Here is a 15679-nt window from a genome sequence, read left to right on the forward strand (position 1 = left end):
ACCCAGGAATAGCTGCCCTTGCATGGCCTCTTTAGTGTCCTGTCCTTTGGCTTTTGTCAAAGGGGGTGGCGTAAGGCACTAAGAACAGCCTATTGCTCTAGTTGCATCTTCCTCCGCCCCTTGTACTCTCAGGACAAGGAGGTTTTGTTCTAATTTCAAACACTCTCATATTACTACCAAGTCAAGTGAAGGACAGAGAGGGGAAAGGTTTGCTTTATAAACAGTAAGGAAAATAGTGTGTCTGAGAAGACAGAAGTATTGAGATGCAAGTATTTAAGTACATAGTCACAATATGTATTAGCTGACACTGTGACAGAATCTCTTCTCCGTAAACAAAGGTATGTATACTCATCACTAAATTATCTGAATTCTATTTGTTACCTTCGATCACCTAGATAGGTATAAACAAATCAATTTTGAATTTTCCTTGTGTGTTTAATAACAGAACTATAATTCAACCATTATTTTCATCACAATGAAAATTTTAAACCTCTCTTAATGAAAAAACCTAGGATGCTAAAATGCCAATAAAATACTCAGTGAAGCATATGTGACGTTGCAATAGCACTTTAAGAGTTTAGGCCTTGGAAAGTCCTAAAATGCCACAGAACTGGCATTTTTACAGTGCAAAACTTGTGCCTGTTGTTGGGTTTCTAATGATGGGTTGTGAGATACTTTAGCAATACTGTTCAAATTCTCTAAAAATTTAAAACGTGAAAGTGCTAGAAGATATACCAATACAAATAAATGAATCTGTTCTTAATGTTCTCTATACTTCTAGTCAGAATAAGGTAATACATGATGCTGAGCTTGCTAGCCCTGAGCTGATATCTGTAATGGGCACTGCAGGAATAAGTTGGCCGGTTTTGCTCTCTTAAACACTTCTGTTTCTGACAGCTTCTGATGTTTCCAGTCTGTGAGGTTATTTCAGATTTCTCAAACACCATCTGAGTGGTTGTCAGGACTTGGTATCATTTTGTTTCTTACTCCGAGAAGAATGTTGGAAATGACAAAAGTATGAAAAAATGAAAATGCAGGGCCACATTTGAGATCCATTGTTTAATTTTGGATTTCTCTGGCAATGTAGTTAACAGATTTAACACCCCCTTCCTGCCCCCCAAAGAGTTATTTGATACTTTCTAAATTCTTCACTTCCTATTCCTTCTATGCTGTAAAATTCAAAGATCATGTTTTAATGTTCTGCTTCAGCTGGTCTTTGGAAGAAAACTTAGCTGACCTCTTAGCAGTTGCCACTTGACCCAGTGACAGATATTTCCATGACATGGCAGCTTTGCCACACATGAAATCCTTTGCCTGTTGTTTATCTCACAGGTGTTGGTGATGAATGCTTTCCCTACAAAAGAGATCAGCTAAAAGTTTGGAACAGTTAGGGAGGGTCATCTCCTAGCACAGTTAAAAACGTGTTACTAGAAATAGGAGATACTAGTGCCTCTCTCATGTTATTGTCAACCAAAGTTTAACTTTGCTTCCTTGCTCCTAAGCAACAGAACTACAGCATGTACTTAAACAGTGTTTTCTGTCTCCTGAGGTGAATTTATTAAACAAACAAACCAAAACAAAACCTCTCTTGGTAAAGTTCTCAAACTTTGAGCTCGCTGCTTCTGCTTCTCTTGCTTAGGAATTTAATCCTATACACAGCCTTGCCCTTGTTGAATAGTGTTTGTATAAGACCTGCTCTACAGAGCAGCAGGAGATGGTATGCAGTAGTAGTTAGAGTGGATTCTGTGCATTTTTTACATTTAAATCATTGAACCTCACTATTTGTAAGTTTCTGAGTCTGTAAAAACTAATGTAATATTTCCTTCACCCACAGGTTTTGGGAAGATGAACTTGTTAAACTCAATGTTCTTGAGATTCTCAGATGAAAGTCACACTTGAGGTGCCTACTGCTTCAGTTGTCCTTTTAGTGAGGACTGAAACCGTGTGTACTTACAGGGATTAGATGGTGAATCTGTCTTTCCTAAAGAATCATAATTAACTTCCAGCAACTATGTTTGGAATCTCAACAACCATTGGTGTTGAGCAGTAGACTGATACTTGTTTACTTAAGACGCTTTCTCACTGTTTGTCCTGTGTTGTTCTATCATGTGGTGGTCTATACCCACCCTCAAAATGAATCATTTCTTGGGCAGTTGTTTAAGGCCACTTGGGGGTTTTTAAGATTGGCTCCCTTACAGTTATTAGCATTTACTCACCAAGTTTTTCAGTTCTTCCTGTACTTGTGTACTAAAAATAAGAATTACTTTTGAATAACTTTATAATCTGTTCAAGTTGGTAGACTTTGACAGCTATACAGGTGGATATAGAGAGGCCATTTCCTCATCTATAGAAATTTATTGTCTGCGACTGTAGCCTAGAGTTTGGAAAAATGCTGTGTCCACACATTTGCCTCACAAGCTCACCAAAACAGGGAACAAGCTGACCTGAACTCTTATGTTTCTTTTTTCCCTGCTAGACTTGCTTGAGAGGACACCTATTGTAGGGCAAGGAAATGGAGACTATGGAACTCTCTTAATTTTTGATTTAGAAATTGTGATTCCAGTTTATCCTCTGTTCTGCTTTACCAGAAAGATTCTACTCTGATTTATATCAGAAGAGCACAAATTGACACAAAGGATTTAACATAATGTATTTAGTCTTCAAAGACCTTTAGAAGTGTTAATTGACTATAAATCCTCTACAGCAGGGTTAGAATGATAATAAACCAATGTGCGAATTGAGCTGTGAAATTATTGAACACTTCTGTAGCCAGCTTCCTTAAGTTAATGGTATTGAACTAGTTCTTGTGGTTGGGTTTTTTGGGGGGTTTTTTGGTGAATTTTTTTCATGTGACCCACAGTTGCAAATCTGCAACTTTTAAAATTTGTAATTTGTTCAGGAAGTATTTTCTGCCGAATGTTTGTACTGTGATATCCTTCAGCCATTTTAACACTTTGTATTCCACAACTTACAGTAAATATACTTTGGAAGGTTGTGGTGTGTTTTGTTTGTTTGGAGGTTTTTTCCTCACTTTTTTTTTTCTTTTACTTTTTAAGGTTTGAGTCAATCATTTTCATGTTTGAGTTGTGGTAAACAAAGGTGATAGTTCTGTGGAAGTTTTTTTAGTCTTCTGATCCGATGATAAGCTAATATACAGCTTTCAAACCCTTTTTTTCTTTTTTCGAGCATATTTTTTTTAAGTCATAGAACCTTTCTGGTTCTGTACAGTCATGACTTAAAATCAATGCACTGGTACATTCGTGACTTCAGCCTTGGTCTTCTTTACATGTTGTGTATAAAGACTACTCAGCAGAGCTGGCAGAACTCCTGCCTCAGTAAGCTAGTTTTAATGGCGTTAGGCCTAGATGAGAATACAAGGTTTTCAAGCAAAAATAGTTGAGTATGAACAGAAAGTTGTCACTTATAAATGGGTTTCCTCACCACCACCCCCACCCCCCTAAAAAAACCCCAAACACACACACACACACACACACACTCTGTAACATCCAACTCCAGCACTAAATAAAACTCAAAACAGGTATGCCATGATGAAGTTACATCAGAAATCCTTACATAAACATTAAACATTCAAATCTGAAAATCACAACCACCATCTAGGTAGATAGACATTAAATATTTGCTTTTCAGAAATATCTGTTCCATTAACATTTTGGCACCAGTGAGAGAAGGTTCAAACTTATACTTTATACTGCCAAAGGCTGTTGCAGACAAGTTAGTCAAATAATAGTAAAATGCCGCTGTGCGTATATACAACTTTCCTCTAGTGATAGGTGAGACTGCCAAGGGAATATATGAATTTTGTATATCCTCTTGTACTTTGCTCAACAGAGTGACATATCTTGGAAAACAGGGCACTGTGGGAAGGGTGGATGCTGAAATATTCTGCTTGACTGGAAAATTTGCCAGGGAGAGAAAGGAGAAACCGGTGAATGAACACTGATGAACAGCTACTTGCAACTAGAAGTATTGTTTCCTTCTGCATGTGAGGAACCCTCACAGAGGGGCTTTTTTCCCCATAAGTTCTCCTGAGCTCTGGGACACACTGCTACATAAATAGAATCAATTTATTGATTTACACATGTAACTGAAACAGGTATTTGTTTGGTGCTTCTGCTCTAATTGCTGAAGGAAGACCTAGTGTCAGTGTTACTCTTTGGCAGGGCTTATTCCACTCCACTGATTTTTAGCACACAAGCATAAACTCAATTAAATCCCTGGAGCTGGATGCATCCATGCCCTTTGGAACAATGTACATAACATCAAAAGCACTAAGAGCTGCCTGTTTCACTGAATTGTGTATTATTTTTCTTTAAGGGACAAGCATTCTAAAAATACATGAAGTACCTAAGCTACTAACAGATTTCAGATTTCTAAGATAACTTTTAAAAATTTGCAAATTCTATTTACAGTAACACTGAGTATAATAATTTTTCTTCTTTCTCTACTAGGTGCTTCAGACACTAGGTTTCAAGTGCTGTGCATAGCCTATGGGTGTCCTTGTACCTCTGACTGCGTATGTTAAAGATTTTGCTATAAATTATTCTGTGGTAGAATATTTTAAGCACCTCTCCTGTTTGTGTTTATGCACAGTCATATTTTGTGAAATAAGCATGGAAATGGATTTCACTGTTGTGTGAATTAAGTCCATAATAATTCATACTTCAAATGCTTCAGATCTGAATACCTGCAAGATGAAATAGGAACTGCCTTTGGTTGATCTAGTGTGCTCTATACGGTATCTTTGTGTGCTTCTTCTATGGTATTAGAAGCTTCACCTCGGTATGTATGAAATCCAGACTTGGTAAGGTTGTCTGTATGCAACCTCATACCTAACCTCTATACCTATAGGTTCGTACCCTTTTCTCTTTCATTTTATAAAGTCCTATCTGATGTACCTGAATGTTTTGATTATCAAGATCAACACTCAATCCTGTTTAGTTCTTATCTAGCCTCAAAGGCATCCAGTGGCTGTATTCTACAGTGTAATTGAGTTGTCAGTTTCAGAAAACCTATTTTCTAATACTTTTCAACAAAACAAAACCTATTTTCCTTCCGGACAGAGTTGGAATATTAATTGGGGGTATTAGTGGATGGCAAACTGACTATGAGCCAGCAATGTGTGCCCACAGCCCAGAAAGCCAACCCTGTCCTGAGCTGCATCAAGAGAAGTGTGGCCAGCAGATTGAGGGAGGGGATTCTTCTCCTCTACTACGCTCTTGTGAGACCCCACCTGGAGGGCTGTGTCCAGCTCTGGGGCCCCCAACATAAGAAGGACATGGACCTGCTTGAGCAGGTCCAGAGGAGGCCACGCAGATGATCAGGGGGCTGGAGCACCTCCCCTGTGAGGACAGGCTGAGACAGTTGGGGTTGTTCAGCCCGGAGAAGAGAAGGCTCTGGGGAGACCTTATAGCGGCCTTCCAGTACTGCAAGGGGGCTACAGGAAAGATGGGGAGGGACTCTGCGTCCCTTCTGTGTAGAAGAGAAGTGACTGAAGGGCCTGATTCTGTATGATAACCCACTGCATCACAAACTAGGAAAGTGTTAGCCACAACTGTGGTTTTCCTTTGAAGTAAAATGTCTTCTACTTTGTAGCACCTTTTCCCTCCTCATATTGGCAGTTGTTGAAAAATTAGGCTGGGTTCAATGTACATTTGCTAATCCCAGGGGTCTGTACAGCACCTATTTTGGAGATGTGCTAAGCATACTGACATGATTTGCAAACTCAGAGCTGAGTTTTCATGTTTTCAGACAGAATTTGCTTATTCAAGCATGTTTGGCAGCTGTATTTCCAAGAAACAAAGAAAGGGACTGATGTATTGAAGGCCACTGATCTAGAAAAGTGTCCAGAACGATTTTTTTCTTGATGGCTCCTGTAATGGGAGATGGTTAAGGCTGTTTTGGTCCCTCCCCAGAAACTCTACTCACTTTTTCCACTGGATTGTGAGGAAAAAACCTAAATGACTCCTGCAGCTGGTCTAGTATTGCTGTCTCACAGGGTTCATCTTGATCCCTGCAGAATCCAGCCTGTAAAATACAACGCCAGCATGTTGTGTCTCAGACATCCTGCTGACACTACTCTGCTTATCTAATCATACTAATATTGACATATGACCGCTTCTCCTTTATTCTCTAGTAACCCTTGTTCTTTAGATACATACAATTCAGTGCAGATATGTCAATATAATCCCAGCTGGTAGCTTTCAGTCATGTACTGACCCTCCCTTGGGATCCTGTGGTGGATTTAAAGGTCATCACCAGGTAAGAGGTCACTACTAGGCATGTTCCTACAGAACATGAATTGTTTAATCAGTGATTCTGAGACTAAGTTTGGTTTTGATCTAACTTTAGAACAATAGAAAATTTAAATTTCAAAGTGTGTTTGCAAGACATGGGGAGAACAACTGAAATGTTTCGCTTTGAATTTGTAAATGTAAAATTTCTTTTTTATAATGCTACAGTTCAAAATAAGGCTACCTTGAAAACGAACTCCAAACTGCTGAACTTCCCCTTTGTTAGAAAATGAAGTTTAACTAATAGGAATGTGTAGTGTCTTTTTGCTTTCTTCTAAAAAATGCAAAAGAGCTGTATTTTGTCCAGAAGATGACTCTTCTGGTAAAGATTATTTGAGCAATGCGAGGCATTGTGAACAGTATTTGTCTTCACGGTGAATAGTGCTCTCTTTTAAGGAAGTCTGTTACTTCCCATCTCTCTGCACACCTATCTTGGGTACTTTGAGTCATGATCCACAGCTGCTATAGGTTGGCTCAGTTCTCCAGGCACTATCTCACTGCATACTATTCAAAGCTGTAGCCCAACAGCTGCTGGATGTATAAGTTAGAAACCTGTTTACCAACTGAAAATTAGGGATGACCCTAGACCAAATCTTTAGATTCAGAACAAGTTTAAGCTTTGACAGTAGAAATATGATGTGAGTAATCTTGACCCTATGCTGACAAGGCGACGACGGATAATATTTCTAAAGAGTTAGTGGAATTTTATTAAACTTATTTTCTAGTTGGCAGCTATGAACTGAAGACAATTTCCTCTGCATCACCATTAAAGACAACTCTTGTTGTGGTTGAAGATCCTTAAATATCTCTATGTATTAGTACTCGAACATGTAAGCAGTGAAGATTTAAACCTGATAATTTTATTATAGAGATTTTTGTCTTTAAAGATACTTGCTTAAACAATATTGAGTCCTAAGGAGCAAATGGATCACATCTCTTATCAGAAGCAGGCTATTTTACAGTTTCACAGAGAGCTAATGAACTGGTTAGTGGAGTGTTGTAGAACAAGTAATACCTCTTGCTGGTGAAATCTATTGCATAATGTTAACCTTTTGTGGGAGCCAAGCTTCTCAGGATAGTGAACAATACACAAATGGTTCTGATAGTGCAGCCTCAGAAAAGAAGCAAGTTATGATTTACCATAGTGATGCCATTATAGCTCTTGTACTTGGGGGCTGATATCATGCCCCTAGCACTTGTAATTTAATATTAAACTATTAAAATTGCAGAATCAAACTCTTGTGTAAAACTTGAGATCCTGCTTTTCCCTTTGAATGTTACTGTACCAATATAAGGTATTTTGGCCAACGTGCCTTAAAGAAAGTTTCCTTTTAATTCTGTAATTTCAGAAACTTTTCTACTGTGCTATATAAGGATATATTTCTAGTGAACATATACTTCTATGAACTCGAGCTTTCAAAAATGAGTCAAGACCTGCAGATTGATGAGATTCAGGCTTTATCTTAAGTTTTTGAAGCTAAACAATGTTTTTTACTTGGCCGCTGTGGTTTTGGGTCTTCACAGTACCCTTTGACTGTATTTCTAGAGCTCTAATCCCTGAATTTTTCCCTTTCAGTATTTGCAAGAGCCCAGAATTGAGGAGAACTACAAGATTCCTGAGCTGGTAATATTGGAAACTGAGTATCTATTTTAGCATGCTGTTAATCTGTAATTTGTTTGACTGTGAGGCTCTGGAAGTTAAAATATAGTGGCTGTGAGTATTTGAGTCTGCCTGGCCAAGTTAAAAATGAACAAACAGAACTGCTGGGAATTCATTTTATCACAGTGAAGAGAATTACCTAGGGAAAATATGTGAAAATAGGTGTCAGTCCAATATTTTTATCTATCTATCTAGATACTTCCCCTAGAAATATCCATTGCTATATGTCATTTAATTCAAGGGTGTTTAGTTACAAGATATAATTTTTTAATCCTATTAAATAGTTAATCCAGCTAAGAGTTGAGAGGAAAAGGGTGCAAGTGTTAATACAAGGGAGGGATGGATGTGTATATTTTATCTGCCAAACGAAAAAATTATGATTGCTGTTTTCAAATAAGTTTATTTCAATTGGTTTGAATGACAATAAATAGGCTTCTTCTGACTTTGAGATAAGTAAATAACATGATTACAAGTCATGTTAGCTTTGATGTAATTAGTGACAGCTTCACTGAATTTCCTAAGAGAAACCCACTTCAGAGAGGATTTGGCCCTTTGGAAGTTTGGAAAAGCTGATTACGTGTAGTCTTGCCTACTGCCAGTCACCATCTGGTGCGCTGGCACCTTGTGGTGGTTTAAATGTGACAGTAACATCACACAGGTGTACGAAAAGCAGGAAACAGAACAATAGTGAATCAGGACCGTGACGTACTGCTGGGAAATACTTGGTTTGCAGTGTACAAACAGATTGTTCTTTCCGTTTGAGAAAGAATTTGTCTCTGTTAGTATTTGGCTAAGCTTTATCAGGCTTGACACGAACAAAGATTAGACTTTTTGATTGGGTCTGTACATCACAAGAATATACACAAAATCTGGAGCAGTCTTTCAGGTGCTATATATACAGTTTGAAAGGTACATGATCTCTGGTCTTGTTCTTAGTACGTCATTTTAGCTCCTGTGGTCTTTTTCGGTAACACTCAGTTTAGAAACTTTTTCTATCTTTTAAATTAAGCATCACTCCTTGAGGGAAAATTTTGGCTGTCTCAGAAACAGAGCAGGACTTTAATTCTGCAGTGGATTGTCAACAGAGAATAATTCTTAATGGAATTATCCAGGAATTCCTTTAACTTTTCAGAATTATGCAAATATGAGGCTAAGAACTAAGGCAAACATGAGTTTGTTTAATTACACTAATTCAAATAATCCTTTATATTTCTGTTACTGATAAAAAGGAAGTCTTAAAATGATCAATTTTAAGATTAGCTCTTTAACCCTGCACAACAAAGCACTGGCAAATCTTTTTGATGTAACCAGCAGCCTGTTTTTACCTGTTTTAATTAGTTTGCAGTTGTTTTCAATTTATCTGCTGGTCATAAGGTACTTTTCAAATATAGACTTTTAAAAATTTCAGAATGCCTTCAATAATCAACTGTTACTAGAGTTGTGTTCAGAAATAGACACACGGAAGAAGAAAGTATAGGAGATGCCAGTTCTGCTTCTGACACAGCTGCTGCCTGAAGAAGAATATTGCGATTCCCTTAGCTGCTGATTTCTCTGGAAAAGACCCAAAATGCGCTCATAAATGGAGAGGTGGGTAGGGCAGACGTATAACCAGTGCAGATGGGGACTGTCATTTGGAGCAACCTGCAGCTGAATTGTGCTGGGGCTGTTTTAGCTGCCACCAGCCAATTATGAGGGAAGCATTAAAGTTATCTTAGCTCTTCAGGCTCTCAGTCGAGAGTAACAGGTTTTTCAGTAGTAGAATTTATATGATTGTTAGCACTCTCTAGAATTTTCTTTAATTTCCTGGTGGTGGGTTATGCTGCTGGCATTTTTTTTTTTTTTTTCTGGTAGGTGCTTTGTGCACTGTGGTACGGAAGTTGTTTATGAAGAATTTATCCAAATGAGTTTTGCTGCCTGTGAAGTAACCATGTCTCCTTCATACTGCTGTTACCCAGACTGCTTGGCAAATGCAGTACTAAATTCTGGTTTCAGAAAATTTGGAATCGGGGACAATGTCTCAGCTCATGTAATTCAGCACAGTTCCACAGAGGTCTATATGAGAATCTGCTTAAAAAAGGTACCTCTTCAAAAATGTGTTTTCTCTGCCCACTACAGGGATACGCAAGAAATTTTGTAACAGGCAGTTACAGAATAACTTGTTAATACTACAAATCTCTCCTGAGCTAGAGCTGCTACTACACGGCTCTGTCCTGAACAGGAGCATTTTTATCACTCGAGTGACAGCCCCCAGGAACGTACCTGTGAGCAGTCACGGTTTTCTCTGTTAAAAAGCATGCCCGCAATAACGTGCTTTTTTGGTGCGTTAAACCTTCCTAAAGAGGTAGACGAGACGCCAACCCCCGTCTCGACCTGCGGGAGGGAGGGGGCCCGCGAGAAGCGAGTTGCCTAACTTGGCTGCCAACTGACTTGCTCATTCCAAGGTCCAGCTGCCTCGGCTGAGGAGATACTGCCGGCGAGGTGTGTACGGCGGGGCTGTACGTGCCTGTGCGCCTGGCCTGGGCCTGGACCTTGGCCTCGACTATCCCATCGGCTGTTCGTGGGTCGCGGCAGGCGGGCGCGGGGCCCGCCGGTGGGGCGCAGGCGGGGGCAGGGTGCCGCATGGCAGATAGGGCACGGCGGGCACGCTGAGCTCAGCAGGTGCGCGCCGGGGAGCAGCGCCGGGCCCGGCCGGGGCAGGACTCGGCGGCTCCCTGGATGTGGCTGGTGGTTTTGTGACCCTTGGCCCCCGGGCCGGGGCTGGCGGCGATCGGGAGCGTATTTGCAGCCTTGTCCCGCGCGTGGCGCCATCTGCGGCCAGCCCCGTGCCAGCCCGCCGGCGTCGCGCGGGGTTACGGGCCGCCGGGACGAGCCTGACGGTGGCTCAAAGCGGCCCGACGCCCGCGGCGGGGATCGAAGAGCGGGACGGCGCCCGGCCGAGGGCTGCCGCAGGGGCAGCGCGGCGGGGGAGCGGCGCCCGCCCCGCCCCGTGTCCCGGCCGCGGAGCACCGCCGCGCTCGCCGCCGCCCCCCGCCCCGTCCCCCTCGCTACGCCCCCCGGGGAGGGGCCGAGCCGGGCGGGCGCCGCGGGCGCGGGGGCAGGGGCGGCGCGAGGGCAGGGCGCGCCGTGCCGCCGGCCCGGCCACACTCGCCGCGTCCCGCGGGGCTTGGAGATGCTCCTGCGCGCGGCGGCGCGGGGCGCCCCGGCCACCGCCACCTTCGCCGACGACGTGCTGCGCCTCTTCGGGGCCAACCACAGCCTGTCGGCCGGGCAGCTCTCGGCGCTGCTGCACCAGCTGGGCGCCGCGCCGACCCTCAGCGGGGTGCTGCCGTTGAGCCACCTCCACCACAACCAGGTACCGGCGCGCCGGCGGTACCGCGAGCCGGGTCCGTCCCGCCGTCGCGCGGCGGCGGCCGTGAGGGCTGCGCTCAGACGCGCGGCCGGGAGCCGGGGCGCCGAGCCGGCCGGGCAGCGCCGTAGCCGCTTAAATCTCCTCGTCGCCGTCGTGTTTCCTCGCGGTGAAGCGGGGAGGGAGGGAGGGAAGGGCTCCCGGGGCGCTGGGCTCGGGTGAAGGGACCGGTCTACAGGTGAACCCAGCGTGCGGCAGGGGAGAAGGCGCCGAGCCGTCGGTGAACTGCTTCGACCTGCGGTGCGGGGGCTGCCCGCGGGATTAGCTCTGGCTCTGAGTTGGTCAGCTCTTACACTGACGCTTTTTCTTGGTAAATAGCATCCGGACAACAGCAAAAAGTGTGTGGGAGTCAGCTGGTGTTTCCGTACAAGGGCTGCATAAGAAAATCTTCAGGACTTGTTAAATACAACCGTGATGCAGTAACACGAACTTCGTTGTAGACAGGTCTACTGACTTACAGAAACTTTTTCAGAATTTTTCACACCTTTCATCTGAGTACAAAGCATACGCCCATCAATCTGCTAAAAGCTGTTTAAAATGTTTAGTTTACTGACTAAATATCACAGGAATATTGCTTTCCATGGAAATATTTTACTCTGTTTAGCGTCTCCATATTCAAAACTCAGACCTACTGTTAAAGTCTTACGTAATTTCACATCTCTGTAGTGTCCTAGACTAAATTCGTTTCCTTGAAGGAGAGTCTTGAGGCTGGTGGAGATTTCCTTATGCTCAGGAATCAGTGACAAGAAGTCAGTCATGAAAATGAAAGGCAAGCAGGAATGACTATTTGCTCTGGTTTGGTTCTACTCCCTAAGAAACAACAAGCATGATTTTAGGGACCTTGAGAATTTTTTTTTAACGTTTTGAGTAGTAGGTCTTTTGCTCGTGCTGTGAGACAAACCTTAAATAAGCTCCCTTTGGTTTAGAAAGCATGCAATTCTGATGTCATTACCCTTAGTGGAGGTTTAACTGGGAGTTTATGCCACCAAAATCAGTGTAGGATTCGGTATAAGCATGGCAATATTTGTGAGAGTCACTGCTTTCAAATCTCACAAACTGAACACTGTTCCAACACAGTGTATTAAAAACATAAACACTCCCCAGCCACACATGTTAAATACAAGTCTGCAGTGTTGAATGTGGCTATGAAAAGGAGCTTTCTTTAGAAGGGCATAGAAACGACTAGATTCTTCAGTCCTTCAGATTTTCCCTCTGCAAAAGCACGTAGCCCTCGTACACAGGCTTTGGCACAGGCTACAGAGGGGAAAAAAAAAAAAAAGAAAAAAAGGCAGTGTTCTTTATTACTGTAAGTGCATGCTCCTCATAAGTCATATGAAGTTTAACTGAAACACTTTTTTTACAGGCCTGTTCTAGTTGCGTCCATGTTGAATAATATCTAGGGTACCATACTGAAACGTGTATACTTTTTTGCTGAGTTACTTGTATTCTTTCCCAAAACTGGCCTTACAGCTGCTTCATCAGCTAGGAACATTTAAGCAAGTGCATTTTATCTCCTGGCTTTTGATCCTTTATAGATGTTAGGTGCATGACTTCGGGCAGGTGGTGCATGCAAATGCATACTCATACCAAATAAATCATATGTGATCACTTTCAAATACTGCAACACTTTGTGTTTACAAGTTGATAATTTAGAGTATCTACTGGTTATGACAGAAGACATAAAGAGACCTACTCTAACTTCATGTTGGAATGCGTCAGAGGCCTAAGCTCTACCGATTCTCTATGAAGGAAAATAAGTACCTCTGGAGGGTGATTTAGGTCTTTCTCAGATAGGCTGAATCTATTCAGGATGCATAAATATTGGCTTGGGAACAAACAAGATTTATCTTAGACTTTCAGTTCTTAACTTCAGTGTCCAGAGCTAGTGGGCTGACTCCCAGGCCTTTCTTCCAGCCAAGATAACACACCCCTGCTCTATCAGGGAGTCCCTCATCCAAGCCTGAAGTAATTTTTAGTGGAGAGCTGATCTGTAATGAACAGGTGATATGACACTTCAAATACTGGCAGGAAGGAACGGTCTCAGTTTTATGCCAGTACTAGTGTTTAATTTGAATGTTTCATTCATAACAATTTTGGTAAGCCTATTAATCTCACACGAGAAGATCCACCAGAAGCTGATCCCATTTTCTTAAAGATTGAAAGAGTCTGGATGTGTAAGCCAGAAGACGGATGCTTGATTTCTGGTTTCTTTGATACTAGGTTGACTTGAGAAGATAGGGGAAAAGAAAAAAAATATTTAATTTGTTGATGATGGTGTTTGAATGTATGCTTGTATAGGCATCTGTGGTAACTTATGTCCTGTGGAGTCCATGAGGATGCTAATTATTTTTCCTGTAAAATACAACAAAGAAAACACTTTTTGAGTACCGTTTTGGCATTTTTCATTGAACTGCCTTCAATTCCTTATGTTTTTAGTCTCTTTTTTTTTTTTTCTTTTATCATGCACTTTTATAATTCCCTTTATTTTGTGCTTATGTTTTCTTTGCTCTTCCATTTTTCTGTTATCACCTTTTCTTAATATATAAGCTAGGACTCCCTGTCAGAGAAATAAGTAGTTACTGAGCAAACTCAAATACTGATCACTGCTGTTTTTTCACATTTTACTGTGGAATTCCTACACATTTTAGTCCTACGATTAGGGATAAAATTAGCCATTTCAGTATAATAGATCTTGGCACGTTTATTCACTCTGTATTTTACATGATTAGCAAGATGTAAACCCGTGAAACTATATATGAATTTCTGTCATTGGATTCATTGTAGTATGATAGCCATACATGTGTGTGCTGAAGGATTTAATGACATGGTCAAAAAATGCATGGAAGGTAAATGGGCATTGGGAAGAAAGCTTGTTAACTATCACCTTTATTTTATGCTTTGATGTACTCACTAGCTGCTAAAATCATGTTCCAATTCCCTTCTTCGACTTCTCTAAAGCTATATTTGTGTCTAGATGTTATGCCTGAATACTCTGTGTTCATATAATGCAGTTTAGTTTTTGAACAAAACATTTGCACAAAATGAGGTTAACATCTTTATTAATATTCACAATCAGATAATAATTAATTTTCACCTCAGGGTGAGTCAAAACCCAGTAACTTTAGTGTTTCAGATAGACTAGAACCAGGCTAGTCTGTTCTTTGATTTTGGGTTTTTTTTGTTAATAGTTCACTAGTTACAACTTGTGCTTTTTGAAAGAAGGGGGATGATCTGTCAGAGTGTGGCTTATGGTCTTGATCCAACACCACAATCTGATGTTGTCTGGCCAGTGGGAAGATAAACAGGCGTAGTTGTTCTGCCCTCCAAGTGTCTTATTTCTACAGCACCTTCAGGAAATTTCAGGATCCACCGACCGTTTTCAGCTCCCAGCATGAACAGCTGCCTTGAACATGTTGAGGTGTGTGTGAAATGCCTGAAGCACAAAAGTGCATTCAAGCAGCTTTATCTGGTTTGACTTTCTCATGGAGTGCTGCTTATTGAAGGCATGGTCATCTCCTATAGCATCCAGTTCTCACCTGTGCTGAGAGACAAAAAGGTCGCCACGTCAGCACTAGGTGCTTTCATTTGTTACAAGTAAGTTGTGGAAGACATAGTCATATGTTTCTATTTTGCCTTATCCAGGCTCAGGCTAATTTTAAAAAAAATGCCGGTCAGATAGGTATTCACTGCATTCTTTCTTTGCTGTGTGACCCACTGCTCACCCCTGGTGTGGGATAGGCTAGTATTTAATCTGGCAGCTTTTAGAAACTACGGTCCAGGTTGCTGTTGGGTATCTTAGTACTTCATGTGTGGAATGCTACAGATAAAACAAAGGTAGAACAAAGATAAGAACTTGGCGGAAGATCAGAAAAGGAACTGAAGCATTTACAGAATAGTTGTTAATGTCGCATTTTTTGTTAATTTTCCAGCTAGAGATCCTCTCTGAGTTATTTTTGTCTGAGCAATTATCCCATCCTTTTCTTCAAAGGATGTGGTGAGCTGGCATCTGATTGTCATTTGTAAAGATACTGGTGTAAAGAGATTCTAGATAGTTGGGCATCACTTTATTTTGTCTACCATTAAAAAAAAAAAAAAAGTCACACATTGGTCAATCATTTTTGTGAGAGCCTTACTAGAAGAAAAGTAAACATCTGTTTGAGTAACCTGGTTGAATGGTTTGGTTTTTTTTAAAGTCTGAATAGTTTGTAATTGTGTAAATTGTACTGATTTAAGTCCTTGCCAATTTTGAGGAAAGCTCAGTGGTTTTTTTAACAGTTCAGGGACATGATTGGTTATGTCATA

The 15679-nt window shown here is 41.5% G+C and overlaps 1 protein-coding gene across 5 annotated transcripts in view; it reads left to right on the forward strand.

Moving 5' to 3' along the window:
- Positions 1-206: 206 nt before the first annotated feature.
- SLC39A8 (solute carrier family 39 member 8) overlaps positions 207-15679 on the forward strand; it is a 34454-nt gene continuing 18981 nt past the window's right edge. For 2 of the 5 annotated variants that reach the window (XR_012633490.1, XM_074903994.1), the window contains exon 1: positions 9593-10048. Coding sequence is in view for 4 of the 5 variants with exons in the window: in XM_074903994.1 (XP_074760095.1) it covers positions 9788-10048 (261 nt within the window). In the remaining variant the exon portion in view is untranslated. Of the gene's footprint in view, positions 339-1834; positions 1901-4469; positions 4535-7887; positions 7936-9592; positions 10049-11113; positions 11324-15679 lie in introns of those variants that run through there. The other 3 variants (XM_074903996.1, XM_074903997.1, XM_074903995.1) reach the window with 3 other exon arrangements.

The sequence above is a fragment of the Athene noctua genome, chromosome 4 (genome assembly GCF_965140245.1).
Source record: "Athene noctua chromosome 4, bAthNoc1.hap1.1, whole genome shotgun sequence".
Taxonomy (NCBI): Eukaryota; Metazoa; Chordata; class Aves; order Strigiformes; family Strigidae; genus Athene; species Athene noctua.